The sequence below is a fragment of the Chrysochloris asiatica genome, unplaced genomic scaffold (assembly GCF_000296735.1).
Source record: "Chrysochloris asiatica unplaced genomic scaffold, ChrAsi1.0 scaffold00138, whole genome shotgun sequence".
Lineage (NCBI taxonomy): Eukaryota > Metazoa > Chordata > Mammalia > Afrosoricida > Chrysochloridae > Chrysochloris > Chrysochloris asiatica.
The window spans coordinates 5,364,417-5,386,838 of record NW_006408656.1 but is presented as its reverse complement, the minus strand read 5'-3'; the positions used below and the strand labels follow the sequence as shown (position 1 = coordinate 5,386,838).

At 39.6% G+C, this 22,422-nt stretch overlaps 1 protein-coding gene across 1 annotated transcript in view; it reads left to right on the top strand.

Annotated features, from left to right (window-relative positions):
- SLC4A8 (solute carrier family 4, sodium bicarbonate cotransporter, member 8) overlaps window positions 1-22,422 on the top strand; it is a 99,440-nt gene that overhangs the window by 2,836 nt on the left and 74,182 nt on the right. Inside the window, exon 2 of the mRNA XM_006870029.1 lies at window positions 17,221-17,302. Within this exon, the coding sequence (XP_006870091.1) occupies window positions 17,221-17,302 (82 nt within the window). The remainder of the gene's footprint in view (window positions 1-17,220; window positions 17,303-22,422) is intronic.

The following is a 22,422-nucleotide window of genomic DNA, read 5'->3' as shown; positions in this document are numbered from 1 at the left end:
GTCAGTAATAGCACAGAGCCACAGTTGTCCATTGGTTGATTACACAAAACTTCTCGACTGTCATGTTGTTGCTCAGTAGTCTTCCCTCTGCTTCACTGTTAACTTCAAGGCCAGCTTCATGACACTCAAGCAAAATTTGTCACTCAGTCTTCTCTGCTCACCTGAAAAAAACCTTTGCTGCTGAGTTGATTCCAACTCTTAGTTGGAATATATAAGACTCTTTAAGACAGAGTAGGACTTCTCCATAGGGTTTCCAAGGCTAAAATCTTTACAGAAGCAGACTGCCACATCTTTCTCTTGTGGTACAGCTGGTAGGTTTGAACTGCCAACCTTTTTGTTGGTAGCCACATGCTTAACCTCTGCACTACCAACGTTTCTTTTCTGCTCACAGCACATAGTGCAGTTTCTCTTCCCTACCCTCCCACCCTTTAACTTCTGGAGTATGCATGTTTGTGTCTGTTGCTAAACTGAGAGCTCGCTTTGTTGTTGTTAACTTTTTCTTTTTTTTTTTAAATATTTGTTTTTTATTAAACATTGAAATTAGTCCTGGTGTGGTGCTGCAAGATAATGCACTGGACTGCAAGGTCTGTTTGAACCAAAGAGTTGGTGGTTCAAACCAACCAGCCATTCCTTGGAAACCCTATACAGGGTTGCTATGAGTTCGAACTGACCCGATGGCAATTAACCACAACAGCAATCCTAAAATATAAAGAGTCCTGGTGTGGCACTGTGGGATAATACACTGGCTAGTCACAACTGTCCTGATTGACAGTTCAAACCCACTAGCCACTCCTAGGAAATCCTATATAGGGTTGCTGTAAATAGGAACTGAGTTGACGTCACTTAACGCAACAACATGTTTCTTCTACTTTAGAACAAATGTCCTCAAATTACAATTGCTGTCAAGCTGATTCTGTTTCAAGGCAACCACATGTATATCACATTAGATCTGTCCCATAGGATATTCAGTGGCTGATTTTTTGGAAGTAGATCATCGGGCCTTTCTTCTAATATTATTCTGAGTAGACTCGGATTTCCAACTTTTTGGTTTGCAGATAAATGTGTTTATCCATTGCACATGTATTTCAAATGAAATACTATTCTGATAATACTTGATCTTCTGTCTGATAGATTCATGAACTGCTTGCTAGCATAGAATTGTTACATCAACAGTACTTATTTCTAAATCTCTTGTTATAATTTTCAGTTGCTATCAGTAACATTGTCTTTATTTATAAATTGTATGGTGTCGTTTTTGCTCAGAGCTGTCTACTCATAGTGATCTTGTATAAGGTTCCTGGGTTTTTGTTTTTTTGGTTTTTTAAAAATGTGTTATTGTGAATTATGTGATAGTTTACATGGGCGAACATTAGCTTTACATTCATCCTATCGTATATCGTTTCATTGCCATGGTTACAATTCTCTCCATGCATCATCAGCCAATCAAAGGGTATATCCTACAAGCCTACTCCCTGGTGATCAGCACACAGCCCCTCTCCCTCTCTGGGTCTAGAGTTCCCAGCAGCTCCATCTCTCCACGTCATCGTCTCTGCCCCCATCTCTGGCATCACTGTTTCTCTGGGTAGGGTTCCACATTCTGCTCTTCTCCCTTGATGGTCCCAGGGACCTCCGCTCATGAACTGCAAAGTCAACCACTCCCCTCCTTTTGCTACAAAATGTCTACCTTTACATTTCCAGCCATTGTGCCACATGAGTGCCAGCCCATCTCCTTTCATCAGTCCCACCCAGACAGATTGGATAATACTCAGTGGAAATTCTACCTTTTTCCATATCTTTTGGATCTAGCCTCTTGAAACCTTGTGAGCCAGTCAGTTCTTGCCCTTGTAGCCCCCCATTTTGGGTAGCCAATGTCCAAGTTGCCCATCCCTGTCTACCCTGTGTATTGAGTGGGTGGGAAGATCCTTGCTGTAAAGATTTGTTCCCTCTTTTGAGCTACTACATCCATAGGTGTAGGTCAGGTTCATCAAATTGTATCAGATTACGCTTTTTGTCCTCTTCTTTCTTCTTCTAGTTGAGTTCTGATTATCCAGCCATTGAAGCCAGGTCAAGTGGGTATTATCTGCAAGTGTGGGTATTCTTGTGCAAATGCCCTGTCTTCTTATCAACTGGACGCTTCATTCTCCACTCTAGCCCTCTGTGGCTATGTCACTGACTTGGCCCAGGAGTTCCCAGGTCTTGCTGGCCAACCAGGTCTCCACCCGGATTCACAGGAGTCTATTGAACATGGTAGGGCTTAGCTTGCTGCTTCGTTGCAGTTTTAACCTCACTTCCCCTTATCGGTGACCCACGTGGTCACCAGTCAGAGTGCATGTCTGTTCGTGTTGTTTAGTTAACTTTCACTGAGTGCTTGTCATGTACCAGGTATTGGGCTATGTATTTTCCATGAATTATCTCATTTAATTCTCACAAACACTCTGAGAGGTAGCTACCTTTATTGTCTCCTTTATCTAAATGAGGAAATCGAAATCTTGAGAGATGAAGTCACTTATAATAAGTGGTAGGGCTGCCTTTCTCCACAGAATGTTTCCTTCATCACTGACTTAGTGCAGTTTGTGTTTTTGACACCGAAATCAGTGCGGACTCTGAGTGATACTTAGTAAATGCTGGGGAAGATATGTATGGCAAGATGCACAAAGAATGGGGAGAGAGTAGAATGAGAGAGGCCAGCTATGAGGCTATTGGTATAACTTAGTATCGCCTAGTGAGAGCTTACTACTGAATTTTGATAAGATTTCGGGAATGGTTATTGAAATTTTGAGTCAGTGGGGAGGAAGATTGGAAAACTTTAGGGGAAGTGTTAAGACTGGAACTGCAGACATCTTTCAGGTTCACAGTTATTTGCACTTTCAGAACCGAGCAAACAAGTGCTAGAGAAGAGGGTTGCAGAGGTTGGAACCCTCTGCTTTTGAGCCAAGTGGTGCTGAGACCTACAAGGTGCAGGGGCTGGTTCAGGGATGATGGTGGTGTCTGAGGAAGGAGCAAGTGCATCTGTACAATTGTGAGCGGGCCTGATCCACAGGCCCACTCACAATGAAAACTGTGCAGAAGTCTTCAGAATAACAAACTCTGGTAAATGGACAATACTTGAGAAGCATGACTGATAAGAAGAGGATGTCTTATGGTGGATCTGGGAAAATGCCAAGAGTTCCTGTTGTTGTTGTTGTTAAGTGCTGTTGAGTCTGTTCTGACTCATAGAGACCTTGTTCATGGTTTACAAGGAGCAGTTGGTGGGTTTGAACTGCCGACCTTGTGGTTTGTAGTACAGTGCTGATTGTACAGTGCCACAACTCCAAGAGTTCCTGTTGTTGTTAAGTGCTGTCGGATCAGTTCCGACTCCTGGCAACCCTATGGAGGGTTTCCGAGGAGTGACTGCTGAGCTTGAACTGCTGATCTTGTGGTTCATCCCAACTTGAGGTTGAGTAGAGACCTGAATTCTAGCATCCGTTAACTCGGACACATGTTGGAGCTCAGTAAAGATTTGTGAGTCAGTGAATGGTTGGGAGCGCAGTGACCCTAGAGGATAAACACTAGACTGCGAGTCACATGGTCCCAGGTTCAAGTCCACAAGCTGCTCTGCAGAAGAAATATGAGACTTTCTGCTCCTGCAATGATTCACAGCCTTGGAAACCCAGGACAGGGTCGCTATGAGTTAGAACCGACTCCATGGCACCAACCACACCACCACTTTGGTGGTGTAATTAATGGTTATTGCTCAGCGGCTAACCCCAAAACTCAGTGGTTTGAACCCACCAGAGGATCTGGAGGAGAAACATACTTGGAACCAACTTGACAGCACTTAACAACAACAAATGAATGGTTGTGTAGGGTGCAAGTCAGTTTTTCTGAGGGTGGTGGCCAGTGTATGGAAAGCGGTCAGTAAATATTTGCTGTATATTCATGAACAAAAGTATTCATCATGGCAGTTTCTCCTCTCAACACATTGCATTCATACTTCTCTACCTCTCTCTTTGACTCATGTCCCCTTTTCCCACACTTAGGTATTTCCATCTGTGGGAATCAGGGAATCTGGGGGGCATTGTCTTTGTTTGGCTTTATCAGCTCTGTAGGGGAGCTTCAGTAGGAGAGAGTGGGCTGACTTGCCAAGCAGAGAATTGAAGCAGTTTAAGGGACAATTGAGTCTGCAAATTTACTTCCTTCAAAATTTGTAGATAATTGTCTTAGCTCATTGTTTGCCTTGGCAGGGTAGACAGGGCTTTCAGTAATCAAGCTTGCCTCAGTAGTAATCAGGACCCAGAAAGCCCATCTGTTTATTCCTAATCTGCTGCTAGGTAACAACAACACATTTTAGATAATGGAGAGGTTGGTTGTTACCCATAAGGTAGTAAGTAACAACTGTACCCTGGCATTGGTAGTTAGGAAGCCATGATTTGGTTTCTACCACTGCTGTAACAAATTACAACAGATTTCATGGTATAAAATGACACAGATTTATTATCTCACAATTCAATAGTTCAGAAGTCCGATACCAGTCTCACTGGGATAAAATCACTACGTTTGTATGGTTCTGTTTATTTTAGGAGACTTTAGGAAAGAATCTGTTTCCTCAGCCTTTCCAGCTTCTAGAGGCTTCAGGCCTTTCTTAGCTCATAGGCCCCTTCTCTCAACTTCAGAGCTAACAATTTTATTTCTCAGGCCCTGGCTTTTGTTTCAGAACTGTTTTCTCTGACCCAGTTGTTGTTAGTGACTTCAAGTCAGTTTCCATGCACAGTGATCCTATACAGGGTTCCTGAGACTTTTGAAATCTTTGCTTGGGAACAGAATGCCTCATCTTTCCACCCCCTCAGCCCCCCTGGTGGGCTCGAACTGCAGACCTGTGGCTCATAATCCATTATTTATCATATGGAGTGACTGCGCTCTTCTGCTTTTAAGGAGCCTTGGTAAAGTAGTGGATTAGGAGCTAGGCTGCTAACCAAAAAGGTCAGCAACTCCGATCTCTACCAGCCATTCTGTGGGAGAAAGCGGAGGCTTTCTGCTCCAGTAAAGAAAACCTCTATGGGGTTTGAGATGGAACTGACTTATCAGTTCACAAGTACTACCTTTCTGCTTTTAAGGATACTTGTGATTACCTTGAGTTCACATGAAACATGAAGGATTGATTGACTCCCTTTTAAAAAGTTGGCTATTCCTCTTTGTCATGTTAAGGTAATATACATATTCACATGTTCTAGGAATGTGGAGTGGAGAACTGGTGTGGTGTTGTAGGATAAGCACTGGTATACTTACCATAATCTGTGGTTCAAACCCACTAGCTGCTCCTTGGAAGCCCTATACAAGGTCTCTATGAGGTGAAACTGATTTAACAACACTTAACAATTATGAAGGGATGTGGATGTGTACATCTTTGGGGGAACAGGACTCTGTTTTGCATACTAACTAGAAGTCTATACTGAACAAGAATGATTCCGAGTGGATCAGTGAGAAACCAGAATTGTTTTGGAATTTCAGGCCCCTAGTAGGCTTCTGGGTGTCCTGGTGTGGTGCTGTAGGATAAGCACTAGACTGCTAACTGTAAGGCAGTTCAAAACCACCAGCTGCTCCTCGGAAACTAGGGTCGCTGTGAGTTGGAACTCCCTCGACGGCACTTAACAGCAACAACAGTAGGTTGCTAGAGTCCTGATGTGGTGCTGTAGGATAAGCACTGAACTGCTAACTGCAAGGTCGGCAGTTCACACCCACCAGGCACTCTTGGACCGCTATGAATCAGAACTGACTTAACAGCACACAGTAAGTAACAACATAGCAGGCTGCTGAAGGAACCCTGTTTATGCTGTAGGATAAAGCACTGCATTGTTGATCTCAAGGTCAGCAGTTCAAACCCACCAGCTGCTCTACAGGAGAAAGATAAGCTTTCTGCTCCTGTAATGATTTACAGCCTCGGAATCCCTGTCTACAGTTGCTATGAGTCTGAATCAGCTTGATGGCAGTGAGTTGAGTTGTTACGTGCTGTCAAGTTGGTTCAAACTCCTAACAACCCTGTATAGGATCTCAAGGAACAATTGGTGGGTTTGAACCACAGACCTTGTGGTTAGCAGCCCAGTGCTTATCCTACAGTGCCACACTCAAGACTTCAAGAGTGAGTTGAGTAGGTTCCTGGAAAGTCAGAATAGAGAGCTCCTGGGTATTTAGAGGTCATGGCTGCTGAGAAGAGGAAGTCTGGAGCAGTTGTATGAGTCAGTGTGGAATGTTTTTTTTTTCTTGCTAGAGGGTATCTGCATTCAGTGGGGATGTCAAATTGAGGATGCTGGAGAGTTGGGGATCTGTGGGTCAAGTTTAGTGACAGGACATGCAGAGGACCAGAATTCAGAGGCTCTGCTGAATGAAGGAAAAGTTGGAAGGGAATAAGGAGTTGGAGAACTTTGGGATTCTGGTTGTTAAAGGACACTTTGGAGTCCAATGTTCTGGAGCATTAAAGATTTAAGAAGGTGGATCTTGAGCTATTCACATTGTGGACACTGACCCATGATTAGGTGATTCCAGCTCTCTAAAATGTCCAAATGATTTGCTTTTGAAGTGTTTAAGTCATTCTAACTCATAGAGACCCTATAGGGTTTCCGAGCCTATAAATCTTTGCAAGAACAGAAAGCTTCCTTTTTCTCCCAATGGAGTGGCTCTTGTGGTGCACAGTCCAGTGTTTATCTTACAGAGCCGCCCTGCTTTGCTTTTGGTGATATTAACATATGATAAGCCTTAAATAGGAGTTCTGCTTATCTCCTTTAGCTCTTGTGAGCTGTTAGCTTTGTTTTACAACTATTGTGAAGCTTAAGTGAAGTAATGTATATTAAGTTCTTAGTACAAGCTAAATATGTACTAATTTTGGCTGTTCAAACTTACCAGCTGCTCCCCAGAAACACTATACAGGGTCGCTATGAGTTGGAATTGACCTGATGGTACTTTAACAACAACAAATACTAATTTACTAACTCAGTTTGCGTATTAGAAACTCTTCAAATCATCTTTATATTTGTTGATGTAAAAATGTTAAAATGCTGACTCTTAGGCCAAGGGTTGAGAGCTGGGAGGTGTTAGATACAATTTAGAGATACAATCTTTGGAAACATCTGGTTCTTAGGGAGGGAAAAGATGAGAGTTTCTGGAGGTAAAAAATTTGAGACTGGCAGGACAGTGGTGAGAGTCCAGTTTGGGCAAGTACATTGGAACAGCAGGAGAGGTATGTCAGGAGGAAAGAGCTCCAGACTGGCTGCCCACTCCACCCCCTTTGTAACCTTGTAGCTACTTATAGGAGCTGTTGTCAATTTGTAAGACTCAGCCTTACCTTTTAATTTGTCCTAACATAAGCAAGAATCTGGTTGGCTACTCAACTATCATTTGCTTTTTTTAAAGCTCATAGTAATGCTTTCTCCCTCAAGGTCTGCCTTGCAATTTCAATGTCTGCCATACATGTTTTAATGTGTATTTAACGGCCTTAGTTCTTTTTATGTTATCCAGTCTTTGAGGTAGGCATTCCAAATCAATTCACATTGACCAAGTCAGTCTTTGTTAGCAATGAAGGGGAAAAGTAAAGTAGTGAAACAGAGGCTACTTTGGAAACAGGGCCTTTTCTCTAGTTCATCCTTCCTTGACTGTTTCTCTTCAGTTTCTGTCATGTGGTTCTCACATGTTACAAGCTCCTTTGAGAATTTGATGAATGTTCTGGACCCTGTGAAGGTGAACCTTAAAATTGAGATTCTGGCTTAACAGAAATGAGTGAATTTAGGCCTAAATTAAAATTCCATTTTCTATCAAGCTGCAGTTTGGCTTACAGTCTTTGCTCCTGTTCTTCTGACAAGAAAATTTAGCCTTGTGTAGTTTAACTGTTGTAAAAGAGCCAAAGGTCAGATTTTAGTTTATACTAGGATTTTTTGTTAAAAGATGTTTGTCAGGAATGTTTGTACAGTTTGCCTTGGAGAAACAGCTTTAGTCAACATTTCCCAAGAGGTTAGGAACTAGATGAAACCTTGTAATTGTAACTCTGTAACCAAAATGTGGCAATCACCAATTAACCAAATTGAGTTCTATTTCCTGACTTCCCTAAAGTAGACTTCATTTGCTGAGATCTTCACTCCATTTCTCCTGATTCTATATAAATCTGTAAAAGTATAGTTTATAATCTTATTTTAAGAGGGAGAGGCAAACATGCAGAAAGTTGACTCAGTTATTTCCCAGGATGAACTGATGTTAAGAGAACAGTCTTAGCATCAGGTGAGCGTTAATGTTAGGTTAGAAATTAATGTTTAAGAATACAGTTTAACAACCTCCTTGTAACTTTGTGCCATGTACCTCCCCTCCACACCAAGTTTGCTGTGAGCACACCCATCTTTGTTTACTCTACTTGATAAAAACCTCACTGTTCTCCCTGCAATTTGGAATAGTGTCGTATCCTACCTGGATGCTTGTGTGTCTCCCAACATTGCAAAACTTTTATCCTTCAGTAAAACTCTTTGTTTTTATTTCTAGCAGAGTGTAAATCTGGTGTTTTACTATGACCGCCCTTTCCAAAGAAAAATACACACTCCCAAATATTCCTACAGATTCTCTGAAGTGCATTAATAGATAATGTAGAAATCCATGGGTCTCAGTTTAAGAAATCCTCTTTGCCATAAATGATGATGGTAATTAAATAAGGGGGTTTCAGAAAGATTGTAGGAAAACGAAACCAAAAGAAAATGGAATTTTTCCATGAGTCTATTGCAACCTCCTTGGATTAGAGGCAATAATAATCAACTATTGAGGAATCAGCAACAAGTACAGACAGATGAGACATGATGTTTTTGTCTTCATTTTAAATGATTTTTAAACAAACTCTGTATATGCATGAAATCTGTGGAACATTTCAAGCATATAGAAAGTAGGGACTTGCATAATAAATCCTCATGCACACATAACTTGTTTTCAACAATTAATGCATAACCAATTTTGCTTCATTTATGTCTTAACCCATTCTTTAACCCCTCTTCCCAAATCCTAGCCATCAATAAAAACTTCAGTATATATTATTAAAGATTAAAACCCTTTAAAAAATAATGAACACAACTACCATTTCACAGTATTATTATTACCCTTACAAAAGTAAAAATGATTGTTTAACATAATAAAATACCAACTCAGTTGTTTACATTTCTGAGTGCCTTGCAATTTTATTTTAAATAGTTGGTTTATTTAAACCAGGATCCAAACAAGAGCCACACATTGACATTCATGCCTGACTTTTCAAATGCTCTTGACTAATGGTTATTGACAGTGGTTCTGTTTTCTTTGGCAAGACAAAGTGGATGGTCAGTGAATGTAAGCTGTGGTTAACGAATCTAAAGTAAGGAAATGAACAAATAACAACTCTTCTTTTCCTTCAATAGTTGATTTTTTAATCTGAATTTTCCACATGATTGACCTTACTTTTCATACACTTCTTTTCTTCCTTCCTCCTGTCTTTTTTTCCTGATAACCTCTGGACCAGGTATCTGTGGACAGTACCAAGCATTGTAATTAATTGGTCCTTGTCTTTTGTGTATTATAAACTGGTGGGGAAATCAACATGAAAAAAAGTAGTCAATAATTTATGTATGTATATTTTCTGCATATATTGTTGTTAAGTGTCATCGATTCAGTTCCGACTCATAACAACCCTATATAGGGTTTCCGAGGAGCAATGAATTTGAATTACTGATCTTGCGGTCTAGTGCATTATCCCACAGTGCCATACCAGCCCTCCTATACACACACACACACACACACACACACACACACGAATGTATGTTGTTAAGTGCCATTGAGTCAGTTCCAACTCATAGTGACCCTGTAAAGGGTTTCCAAGGACTGGTGGGGTTTGAAACTGCTAACCTTGTGGTTAACAGTCTTGTGCTTATCCTCCAACGCCATATTAGAAATCCATGAATGTATGAGGGTAAGTAAAAACACATTGCTACAAAATCTTAGAAACCTTTATTAACCAAAACTATAAAAATGTAAAACTTAGTTCTCAACACATACTCCATCTACATCTATATACTTCTGAAGGTGGTATTTTTCATCTCAAACCACAAGGTTGGCAGTTCAAGTTCACCAGCTGCTCTTCGGAAACCCTACATAGGTCACGATGAATCAAAACCGACTCAATGGCACTTAACAACAACATACACACACACATGCACACGAGGACAAGTAAAAAATTATCTGCACTCCAGTTATATTAAACACCCGTCCACGTCCACATTGAGCGTGCATGTGAAATGATTCTGTCAGATAGACAAGCGACAGTGGATTATGTGGCAAATCATTGGCGATCAGCCATGGCTGATTTAATAGCCACAACAGACTTCGATTTCACAAAGTTTGTGCGAACTGAGTACTGAGACAACTCATGGAAGAGCATAGGAAGGAGTGTTTGGACCTCTGCAAACAAAATTTGGACCAATACACAAAGGAAGGTAAAGGTTTCTTTAAAAAAAAAATCATTATTGGTGACAAGACAAGGATTCATCACTACGAGCCTGAGATTATGAATGGCAGAGTATGGAATAGAAACATCCTTAATTGCGGACCAAGAAAAAGTTCGTTAAGTCTTCCATCAGCTGGAAAATTGATGCTTACAGTTTTCTTTGGTTTTCAAGATCCAGTATTGGATTACTGTCATTAAAAAGGTTCAGCAATCATGGGGTTAGTTACCTTATATTCAGATACATACAAGGGGGCTTTAAAAGGTTTGTGGAAAAATTCCATTATACTTTAATTTTATTTTTCCACAAATGTTTTGAATTTTGAAGCCCCTTACTATGATATTTTCACCTAGTCCCTTAAAATTTCATTTAGATTTTTTGTGTAATGGTAGTTAGTGGTGGTTATGTGCTGTGGAGTCAGTTTTGACTCATAGCAACCCTGTACAGAGTTTCTGAGGTTGTAAATCTTTACGGGAGCAGAAAGCCTCATCTTTCTCCCATGGAACAGCTGGTAGTTTTGAACTGCTGACCTTAAGGTTCACAGCCCAATCTGTAACCACTATGCTACCAGAGCTTCTTGTGTTATGGTATATGTATATAATTAAATTAAATATTATGTTACCTTGCAAATCTTAGCCTCCATGATCCTGAGACCAGAAGAACTAAATAGATAGTGTCTAGCTACCACTACTGACCTTTCTAAAAGGGGTCACATTAAAAGGTCCTGGATAGAGTGGGAGAAAATTGTGGAACAAATCTCAAAATCATAAATAAAGACTAGGTTTAGTGATCTGACAGAGACTATGGCCCTCAGGCCAGGAATTGAGGTTCAATTTTCAGCCCAACAATAGGTCTATTAAAGGAGCCGTGACACTAGGGAGGTATGTACACCTTAGACCAATCAACCACAGGAGATCAGAAGGGCAACATTTGCCCAGGGACAAAGTTCAGAAGCAGGAGGGCTTATGAAAGAAGGAGGAATGGAATGGAATTGGGAAACACAGGGAAGAAGGAGGATAAATGATGTCACATTGTGGGATTGAAATCAATGACACAAGACAAAATGGATATGAATTATTGAATGAAAAACTGATTTGCTCTGTAAACCGTCACCCATTTCACAATAGAAAATTAATTAAAAAAAAAAAAGTTCAGCAATTAACAGTTCTCTTTACAGTGAGATGCTCACTGAAGAGTTGAAACCTGAATTTTGGATTAAATGCAGAGGACTGCTATCCAAGGGCATGACAATGCATATCCACACACACCTCCCCACACTATTGACACTGCAAAAACTTCATTTTGAGGTGTTAAAGCATCCTCCCCTGTAGTCCTAATCTTGGTCCACCTGAGTGTTTGGTCCCCTGAAAATCCAAGAAAGCAGCCCTTCAAGGAAGAAGTTTCACCCCAAATGAAGAAGTGACGACATTGATATTGTGGCTCGCTGCTCATACTAAAACATTTTTTAATACAGGAATACAAAAGCTTGTTGAAAGATGGACAAAGTATATTGAAAAGCAAGGAGATTATGTAAAAAAAAAATAATATATTTATCTTTTCTAAAAGTTGATAAAAATAAATTCTGTAGTGGGAGTGCAGATAATTTTTGACTCACCCTCATATATGGGATTAAAAAACAATGGATTTTTTTTCCCCCCATGAACTTTTTGAAGCCTCCTCATATGTATCCCATTTCTCACTTATCAACATAGTTACCTTCCACAGACCAGGTCATTATGAAATTTGGCATTATGTGAAAAGAGAGGATGGTCGCATTAGATCACGAGATGGAGGATAACTACATTGTAACATCACTGCCAAACCTCCAGGGACCACATGGTCCAGCCAAGCTGATGCAATAGCCCTAACCATCACAGGCAGCGTTACTCTCGCCTCACACCTTGGCATTGGTTACTGACAGACATTTCTCATTAATGCGCAAAATCGTAGAATAACAGATTTTTTTCCTATTGTTGTGTGAAACACTGGATAAGGAGATAGTTGACAAATGAGGAACAGGTGTATAATTCTTTCAAATTTTCTTCTAGAATGAAAAATTTCTTTCATTTACTCTATAGTGCCATTCTCTATGGTATAATTCATATTTGAAAGTCAGGATAAACTATTTACCAGTTTTCAAAATATTTACTTGGTTTACCAGCATTATCTTCCAATGTGACCACTTCGTTAATATGTTAAGTTACATTGTGAACTCATGAATTTTAACATTTGGTACTGGTGTGGTGCAGTGGGTTAATGCACCAAACTGCAAAGTCTTTTAAACTGCAAGGTCGGCAGTTCAAGCTTAACCTGCTGCTCCTCAGAAACTCTATACAGGGTTGCTATGGGTGGAAACCGAACCTATGGCAATTAACAACAACAACCACATATTCAATTAATTGTAGTTATTTATTACCCTTACTGAGAGCTTCTTTGCCAGCTGACATGATGTTTTAGACTCATCTTGTGTATTTCCTGTCCCAGACCTCTGATCAGCCATTTTCTTGAGAAGTTGGTTCCTTTTAGTAGAAATATATATATATATATATATATTTTTTTTTTTTAAGAGACCACAGTCTGTATGCTAATGATGCTCATTGTTTTTGTTGGATCATCTTTTTCTAGGCCTTTGGAATGGATATTGTTGTTGTTAAGTGCCACCTAGTCATTTCAGCTCTTAGCACCCTGTCTATATAAGGTGTCTGTGGAGCGAGGAGCAACTGGTGAACTTAAGCCACCAACCTTGCAGTTCAAACTGACTTTGCAGTTCAGCACATTAACCCGCAGTGCCACACCAGGACTCCTTTTGAATGGATTGTTGTAAAATGCTGCCAAGTCAGTTCTGACCCATAGCAACCCTGTATAGGATTTCCGAGGAGCAGCTGGTGAGCTTGAACTGTTGACCCTGTGGTTCAAACTGACTTTGCAGTCCAGTGCATTAACCCACAGTGCCACACCATGTATTCATGTAGATATTTCTAATGAAAACTCAGGAATACATGGTTTGTATTTAAATTCTTCTTTTGTACAACTTTACTTCCTTTGCTGAGAATCCCGGTTTTAGAGCCATAGAATAAGTTCTTATAATTATTTATTTGTTTTACCTCACAACACACAGCAATCTCACCAGTACTGCAGCCAATAACACAATAACTAAAAACAGTGTAAGAATCTTCTTAAAATATTAGTAGCAACAACAAAACCACCTAAGTTTTTACAAATTCGTCCATAAAATAGAAGAGGAAGGAACTTTACTCAATGTATTTTCTGAAGCCAGAATGAACTTGATATGAAAACCACACAACAAAATTACAAGAAAATGATAACTAATATTCCTCAGGAACATAAACACCAAAATTTAACACAGAATAGTAACATATTTAATTCAGCAATATATAAGAACACATTATGATGAAGTTGAATCAAGGCAAGGTTAACTCAACATTTGAAAATCAAAGTAAAGAAGAAAAACTAGAATATAATCTCAGTGAGTTCAGGAAAAACACATTTGACAAAGGTCTACATTCATTAGTGATAAAACTCTCAGCAATCAAGAAATTAAAGTGAATTTTTTATCTCTGCTAATAGGCATCAACAATAAAACAAAACCATGAAAGCAAAAATTAAAAAAAATTTAGAGTGCTTTCTTCCATGGACCAAGCCCTCTTATCACTCACATTCAGTATTATCCTAACAACAAGGCAATAGAAAAAACTGAGTCATAACTGAAAATGATATGAGCTAATAAATGAATTAAGCTTACGTGACAATTATTAAAATTGTTATCAGTGAAGAAATAGAAATTAAATTTTCAAAACAGTACCATTGATAAATATTTCATCAGTAAGTATTTTAAGATCAGTATGTATGAGTATTGTAACCCTTCGGTATGGATTATACCTCAGTGCAAAGAAACAAAAATCCTCACCACTGGACCAATATATAACATCATGATAAATTGGGAAAAGATTGAAGTTGTCAAAGACTTCATTTTCCTTGGATCATGGAAACAGCAGTCAAGAAATGAAACAACGTGTTGTATTAGGTAAATCTGCTGCACAAGACCTTTTTAACATGCTCAACAGCAAAGAAGTCAGAAGAAAAAAAATCTTAATTTCTTTTTGTCTGTTGGACACATAAGGATGATCAGTCTGTTTACTGTGGTTTAAAATTCCTTGGAATAATTAATCCTGGAACAGTTATGCCATCACTTGGCATTTGTTCCATTTTTTTTTAAATTTGAATTTTGTTTTAAATTATTTAAAATATTTATGACATAAGGTCTATCCAAAGACATTTAGCTTCTATTCTTGGCTTCTCTACCTTGTTCCCTCCCTTCTCCATAGGTAATTATTAAATACTAGTTTTGTTGTTTTTTTTCCCCTTTATTTATTTAAAAAATAAAGACAGAGACTTAAATTCCCAACACCATTTCTTAGATAAAGGCAGAAATTGTACAGTTTTCTCCACCTTGAGTTTTAAATTTAATAGTATACCTTGGGGATCATTCCATGGTAGTAGTAATATATAGCTTCAGATGTATCTGTAAAACTAAGTTAATAAGCAAAGTACTCTCAGTAGATAATTGACTAATTCATCTACTTCTCTAAAAGTTTGCTTCATTTAAGTTGGTCCCCCAAATTTATTTGGAAACTTCTCCTTGGGATAATGGATTGTCTTATGTTCAGTGTCCTTATTTTGGGGCATAGATGATAACTACAAAAGAATAAATTTTGAAGAGTAAGCTGAAAATATGAGCAAGATAAGTGAGGGTGTGATGGAGAGTTGGGGATGGGCATGCCAAATGACTAGACTGGATAAAAAGGTGGTAATGTGCCCTTAAGATAAGTGAGCCAGGCTGGAATTGCAAGTTTGGTAAGAGATATAGGTTGGCAGGGAAATTGGCTAAGGTACCTTTGAAATAAATCAGGTGTGAGGGTTTTGAGAAGGTAGATGCTGTTATAGTCATTCATTTCACAGAACTGTATGAACACCTATGTAAAACGTCTGTACAGGGTGCTGAGAATACTGTGATGAGGAAGGCAGATCTGGTCCTTCCCTCAGGGTGCATACAGAGATGTGATGGTGGTTATGTGCCATGGAGTCGGTTCCGACTCATAGCGACCCTGTACAGGGTTTCCGAGGATGTAAATCCTTACAGGAGCAGAAAGTCTCATCTTTCTCCCGGGGAGCAGCTGGTAGTTTCGAACTGCTGATCTTGCAGTTCACAGCCCGATTCTAGTCCTTTAATAATTGTATTATTAAATACAAAGCCTTATGAGGGCATATGGAGTCCCTGGGTGGCACACATAGCTAGGTGTTCTACTACTACCCACCCAAAGGCACTTTGAAAGAAATGCCTGGTGAGAAAGATCAAAGCCTTGAAAACCCTTGAGAAGATTACAGTTCTTCTCTACACACATGGGGGTGTCATGAATAGGAAGTGACTCAATAGCAACAGATTTTGTCATTTTTTTTGCTTATGAGACATATAATGGGAGAATTGTGCTGGGAGTTGGGTGGGGCTAGTCAGAGAAGGCTTCTAAGGAAGTACTTTTAGGCTGAGATCTAATCACTCATAGGATGATGACTGATGATTAGCTGACTGGGTGGGGAGAAATGGCAGGGATAGGGTAATAGTTCCAGCAGAGGGAGCAACATTTCAGGAAAAGTGGTGTGGCTCCAAAACTGAAAATGATTTAAAGGACTCCTAGGGTGGTATAAACAGTTCAACGCTGGCCTCTAACTGGAAGGTCGGTGATTTGAAATGTATGTTGGAAGACAGGACTGGCAATCTGCTTCCGAAGGTTCACAGCCTTGAAAATTCTATGGGGCACAGTTTTGCTCTGACACACAGAGAGCCACCATTGACTCAACAACAGCTAACAACAGTGAGTTAAAGGGGCTACAGAGTGTAGGGTACAGTGAAAGGTGGTGAATTTGAAAAACTGCAAAGGATGTGGTAAGAAAAGGGAACTATCTCCCTGAAGGCCTATGGTAGCCACTCTATAAAGGTGAAGTGGATAAAAAGTTTGAAATGTCAAATGTTGGCTGCTGGTGCAATGAGTAGAATAAGTAAATGAGCACAAGAGCTAGTTTTGGAAGGAAGGTTACGTGGTTTTAGACACAAGTAGTTTGAGGTGTGATCCTATTAGTTTGCTAATAAGCCAAAGCATTTCAGGCTGCGGTTGGCATTTTAAAATTTAGTAGGGAAAACAAAGGGTAGCGAGCTCTTGGGAAATTTGGTTAAAGGAAGGAGGTGAGCTTAAAGTTGGAACAAAGGAGAAAGTGATCCCACTCCAGGATGGAGAATTTCATGGAGAAATGGTAAATGGGCTAAAATACTACAGATCCGGTCAAGGAGATTAATTTACACCAAATTTGGCAGTGCTGTTGACAGCATTTGCAAAATGCCACTATGTTATTCATATGCATAACGTAGAAAAGGCATACCATCTGTAGTCAGAAGACTTGGGCTCTGTCCTAGCTCTGCCTTTTACCACATTTTTGTGACCTTGAACAATAATTATTGAATGTTTTCTAAGTCTCAGGTTGCTCATTTCAAAAATGAGAAAGAGAATGGCTGTCATATTTGACACTTAAAATTATTGAGAAGTTCAAATTATATAATATTTGTAATTTTGTGTTTGTTCCCTAAGTGTTTTATAAAGGGCCTGGCATGTAACTGGTGCTTAGTTAAGCATCTGAATGAACGTCTGCATTTTACTGCTTCTTTGTGTCTAAACAGAGACCAGATGAAGAAGCTGTGGTGGACCAGGGCGGGACCAGTACAATTCTCAATATTCACTATGAGAAAGAAGAGTTGGAAGGTAAGAACTGCTGCTTTGTGTGATTGGGAAATTGGCGAAAGGCTTCCTAGAGTAGGAGGAAAAATGCTGGTTTTACCATCAAAAGAACTAAGCTGGAATCTTACTTTTTTTTCTCACTAACTATAAGACTGGGGTGGGGTTGGGTTTGGGGATCATTTAATTTTGATTAGCTTCAATTTCATCATGTGTTACATAAAAGTATGGACAATAGTAACCATCTTACCTACCTAACTGGAGTATGGCTGGCTCTGATAGCTTGTGAGATAGTGTTTTGAATACTACAAAGTCCAATATAAATATTAAGTCCATCTTATCCTTGAGAGTGTGAAGTGCTTGCTCAGTTTATTGATTCTTGTCTACTTGGAAATATAGCTACACACACAGACACACCTATGGAGTGCTGGTGTGGCACTGTAGGATAAGCATGGACCACAAGGTCGGTTTGAACCAAAGGTCAGCAGTTCAAATCTACCAGCTGCTCCTTGGAAACTCTATGCAGGATAGCTGTGAGTCTGAGCCGACTTAATGGTACTTAACAACACCACATATATAATTTTCTCCCTTTAAGTTAATTTACTTTCGTATTCAAAATACTATCCTATACTTGGAGAAAAGTGATACAAAACTATTGTAAACAATTTTTTTAGATTGTGGTAAATATATATGTAACAACATGTTTGACATTCCAACACTCTTCACATGTATAGTTCAATGATATTTTGTTCATCATGTTATTCAATCTTCACCCTTATCCATACCCAAATTATACCATCACCCAAACAGAAGGTTAGTGTATGTCATATCATATGGACATAGAAGGGGGCTTTTAAAAAATTAATGAAAAATGGAAATAGAAGATAATGAAAAGTTTTATGAACTTCTTGAAGCCCCTTCCATGTATGTATGTATGTGTGTGTGTATGTATGTATGTATTCCATATATATATGAAGTCCTGGTGTGGCGCTGTGGGCTAATGTGCCAGACTACAAAGCCATTTGAACTGCAAGGTTGGTGGTTCAAGTTCACCAGCTGCTTCTCAGAAACCCTATACAGGGTCGCTATGGGTCAGAACTGACTTGACAGCACTTACCAACAACAAATACAAACACACACACATAAGGAGGATTCAAAAAGTTCACAGAAAAATAGACTTGAAAGATAATGGAACTTTTCCACAAACTTTCTGAAGCCCCCTTAGATAGATAGATAGGTAGATAGATAGACAGATAAATATAGATGAAAACTTTAATGAAATAAAATATGGAAAAAACAAAACAAAACCCAAAGCCCAATTCAGTCTGGCTATAAAATCCTGTTTAAACATGATTTTAAAAATGTGTTTTTATCCCATTCCTAATGTCTATGTCAATTTCTGCCTGGCATTTCAGTCTTAACAAGGAAAGAGAAAGCAGGTACACACATCTGTAGCATATTCGTCAAGAGGTGACAGTAGAGGGTCATACAAAAACCCAGTTGAAGTGGAAGGGAAGGAAGAGGCACTTTTCTGGCCTCTCTGCTTAGTTTATTCTACTGAAGTTCTTCTTCCTTTTTTGAAGGTCCAGTCCCAGTTCCCCAGGCCCAGAGTGTGCTGCTCTGCTTTCCTTTTGCCCACAGGGTCTAGTTGGAGCTTTAGCAATGGCTGGGACTGGTTTCTGACTAGTGGAACTGCTCAGTTTTATTAGAGGAAAGCTCTTGTCCAGTCTAGCTTTAATGAGAACTCACATTTAGATTAAAAGCTTTTGTTGAAATCGCTGCAGTATCCGTGCAATGTGAAGGCTATGATACAGCAACTTTCTAATGAATGAGACAGTGTGTGAAATGTTCTCTCTGTACTGTTTGTTCCCATGACTTTTTTTTTTTTTTTTCTTTATCAAAGCCCCCAGAGAAATTTGTCCTTTAGATTGGGAGAGCTAGAGTTACAGAGGCTGACTCAGCCTCTAGATCTCTTACCATTTGTGTGGGTGGCTTTGTGGAGGTCATTGAAGTATATCAAGGTCAATTTTTCTAAGCTCTGTGAAAGAGATGGATGAGAGTCAATGTGGATTTCAGAATTAGGAGAACATGATCGAAGGATAAGGTGCGCCTAAGGTGAGAAGCTAACATTTGTTGAGGCCTCTTCTGTGTTAGGGATTGGATTAGACGCTTCATACAAATTCTTTTTAATCTTCACACCAACCCAGGCAGGTAGGTGCCATTATCTCTGTTTTACATGTGGTGAAATTGCTCAGAGTCCTGTTCTTCCCACCCTAACAGACTGTCTACAAGGACTAACAGTACGCAGTGTTAACTCTCTAACCTCAACATCTTCATCATGTAAACATTTTTATATATCACCCCCTTTTCATTGCCCCTGCCCTCCTTACCATCTCACTGCACCTTGGGACACTGCTGCTCTCAGTTTTGTTGTCCTCCATTGAGTACCCATTGTAATGTTGCCCTCAGCAAGGCACTCTTGGCTATGGGGGAGGAGAATAATAAACTGGAACAGGCGCTCTTGGATCCTGACAGCTAGGTTTCATCCACAGAAGTCAGCTGAATAATTGGCAGCAGGCACATTGTCTCAGGATGACATCATCAGTTCCTTATCATCAGTTCTCCACTTTGCTGTAAAAGAAAGCCACCTGTAGTGATTTCATTACTGGGAAGCAGTCTGTTGGAAAATGATCTTTTATAGATGAAGCCTTTTGAAAACCAGAATTTTATTTCGGTTAACATAATTTTTAAAAAGCAAGTCAAATGGTGCCCACTCTTCAGGTTTGATATAGTTCGAGAGCTGCTCTGGAGAAGAGTGGAAGGAGTCTGGATTTGCTATAGATTTACCTAAGCTGTGCAGTTTTCCTACTGACTCACTCCAGAAGGAAGCCCTAGGCCTCAGTGAGACTGTACCATAGGTGGGTGTCTTCTCCTGAAGACATGAAATAAAATCAGTCCAGTTTTATGGAAGAGGGAACTGAATTGTGTCTAAATCAGTACTCGTGCCATTATATAAAGCTGAGTGACCTGAGATAGTGTCTAGGTCTTCCTTACTCTTTCTGTCCTATCCTTTGCTCCACACGACATAACCCATTCCCTTATACCATTTTCAGAACCACTTCTGACTTTAGTTTCTGTACATTATTAGAAAACTTTTGTAAACTTGGGTCTTTTTGGCATTCATTAATTTCATCAGTAGGAGAAGGTACATTAAACCACAACATAGCCTTTTTTTTTTTTTTTTTAAATACGTGGGTAGAGTTGAGAGAAAACACAAGAACAATTTTTATTATATGGGTAGCGTTGATAAAATGGTTTTATAAAGAGCAGTAGTCTATGATGTGCTTTAGCAGACTGCTCCCAGAGGAACATAGCACAGTTGGTTTAGTTAGAGGAATGGCTTTTCCCATTTTCTCTGGCAGAGCATTATTCCTGATTAACTACTAGATTTATGAATCCTAGAGTAAGTTTAATGCTTTGAAATACGTTTTTAATAAAGCTCAGAGTCATTTGCTCCATATTTATCAGTTTTTTTTGTTTTAAAAGCCTTGCATCTGTTCCACACAAAATACTGCCCGCTGTGGGTATTGACTTTGAGTCACCTTGTTCTGCCCTGAGGAGCTTTTTGTATGTGCTAATGAATAGTGTATGCATGCTCTGTAAATAGCGTGCATATGTAGCACTATGATTTAGTAGGCTAGTTCTCCATTTGGCGTCTGACCCAAGCCATGGTGTTTTCTGTAGTTTCTTACGCTTATGAAAGTTGGGCAGTGTAATAAGGAAGACCGTATAAGAATTGATGCATTTGAGTTATGGTGTTGGAGAAGAATATAAAAAGTACCATGGAGTGCCAAAAGAACAAGCATATCAGTGCTGGAAGAAGTACAACCACAATGCTCCTTGGAAGCCAGGATGTCCAGACTTTGTCTTTCATACGTCCAACATACTATTAGATGAGACCAGTCCCTAGAGAAGGATATCATGATTGGTAAAGTGGAGGTCAGAGAAAAAGAAGAAGATCTCCAATGAGATGGATTGGCACAGTAGCAGCAGAAATGGGCTCAGGTGTAGCAACAATTGTGAGTTTGGCACAGGACAGGGCAGTGTTTCTTTCTGTTGTGCATACGGTCACTATGATTTGGTGCTAACTCAATGGCACCTAGCAACAACAACAACAATCTCCATTTGTATGGTTGGTCACACCTCCCTTGAGTCACAAAGTTGATTCCCAGTTCTCTAATATATATATGTACAAGAGCTGAATAGAAAATTTCAAAGATCAGCACAAGAAGATAAAGCCAAATATTACAACAAAATGTGAAAAGATCTGGAATCAAAAAACCAAGAAGATAGAACACACTTAGAATTTCTCAAGCTGCGGGTACTAAAGAAAAAATTCAAGCCTCAACTTTCATTATTGAAGGATTCTCTGGGGCAAATTACTGAATGATGCAGAAAGCATCAAGAGAAGGTGGAAGGAGTACGCAGAGTCACTGGACTAAAAGGAAATGGTTGATGTTCAGCCGTTTCAAGATGTAGCATATGATCAAGAGCCAATGATATTGAAGGAGGAAGTCGAAGGTGCATTGAAGGAACTGGCAAAGAACAAAGCACCAGGAATTGATGGAATAAAAATTGAAATCTTTCAAGAAAGTGAGGTGGCACAGGAGGCAAGTGAAGTGTGCAGCTGATAGAAAGAGAGGGAATATGCACAAGAACACCCACACTTGCAGATAATACCCACTTGACCTGACTTCAATGACTGAATGATCAGAGCTCAACCAGAAGAAGAAAGAAGAGGAAAAAAAGAGTGATCTGATACAATTTGATGAATTTGACCTACACCTATGGATGCAGTAGCTCAAAAGAGGGAACAAATCCTTACAGCAAGAATCATTCCCACCCCCTCCACACACAGAGTAAACAGGGATGGGCAACTTGGACATTAACTACCCAAAATGGGGTGGGGGGGCTACAGAGGCAAGAAGTGACTGGCTTACAAGCTTTCAAGAGGGAACCTAGAGCCAGGGGGCATGGAGGAAGGCAGAATCTCCAGTGAGTAGTATCCAGTCTGTCTAGGTGGAGCTGATGAAATGCAGATGGGTCTCTTGTGATACAATAGTGAATAATTGTTATCAGAACTGATT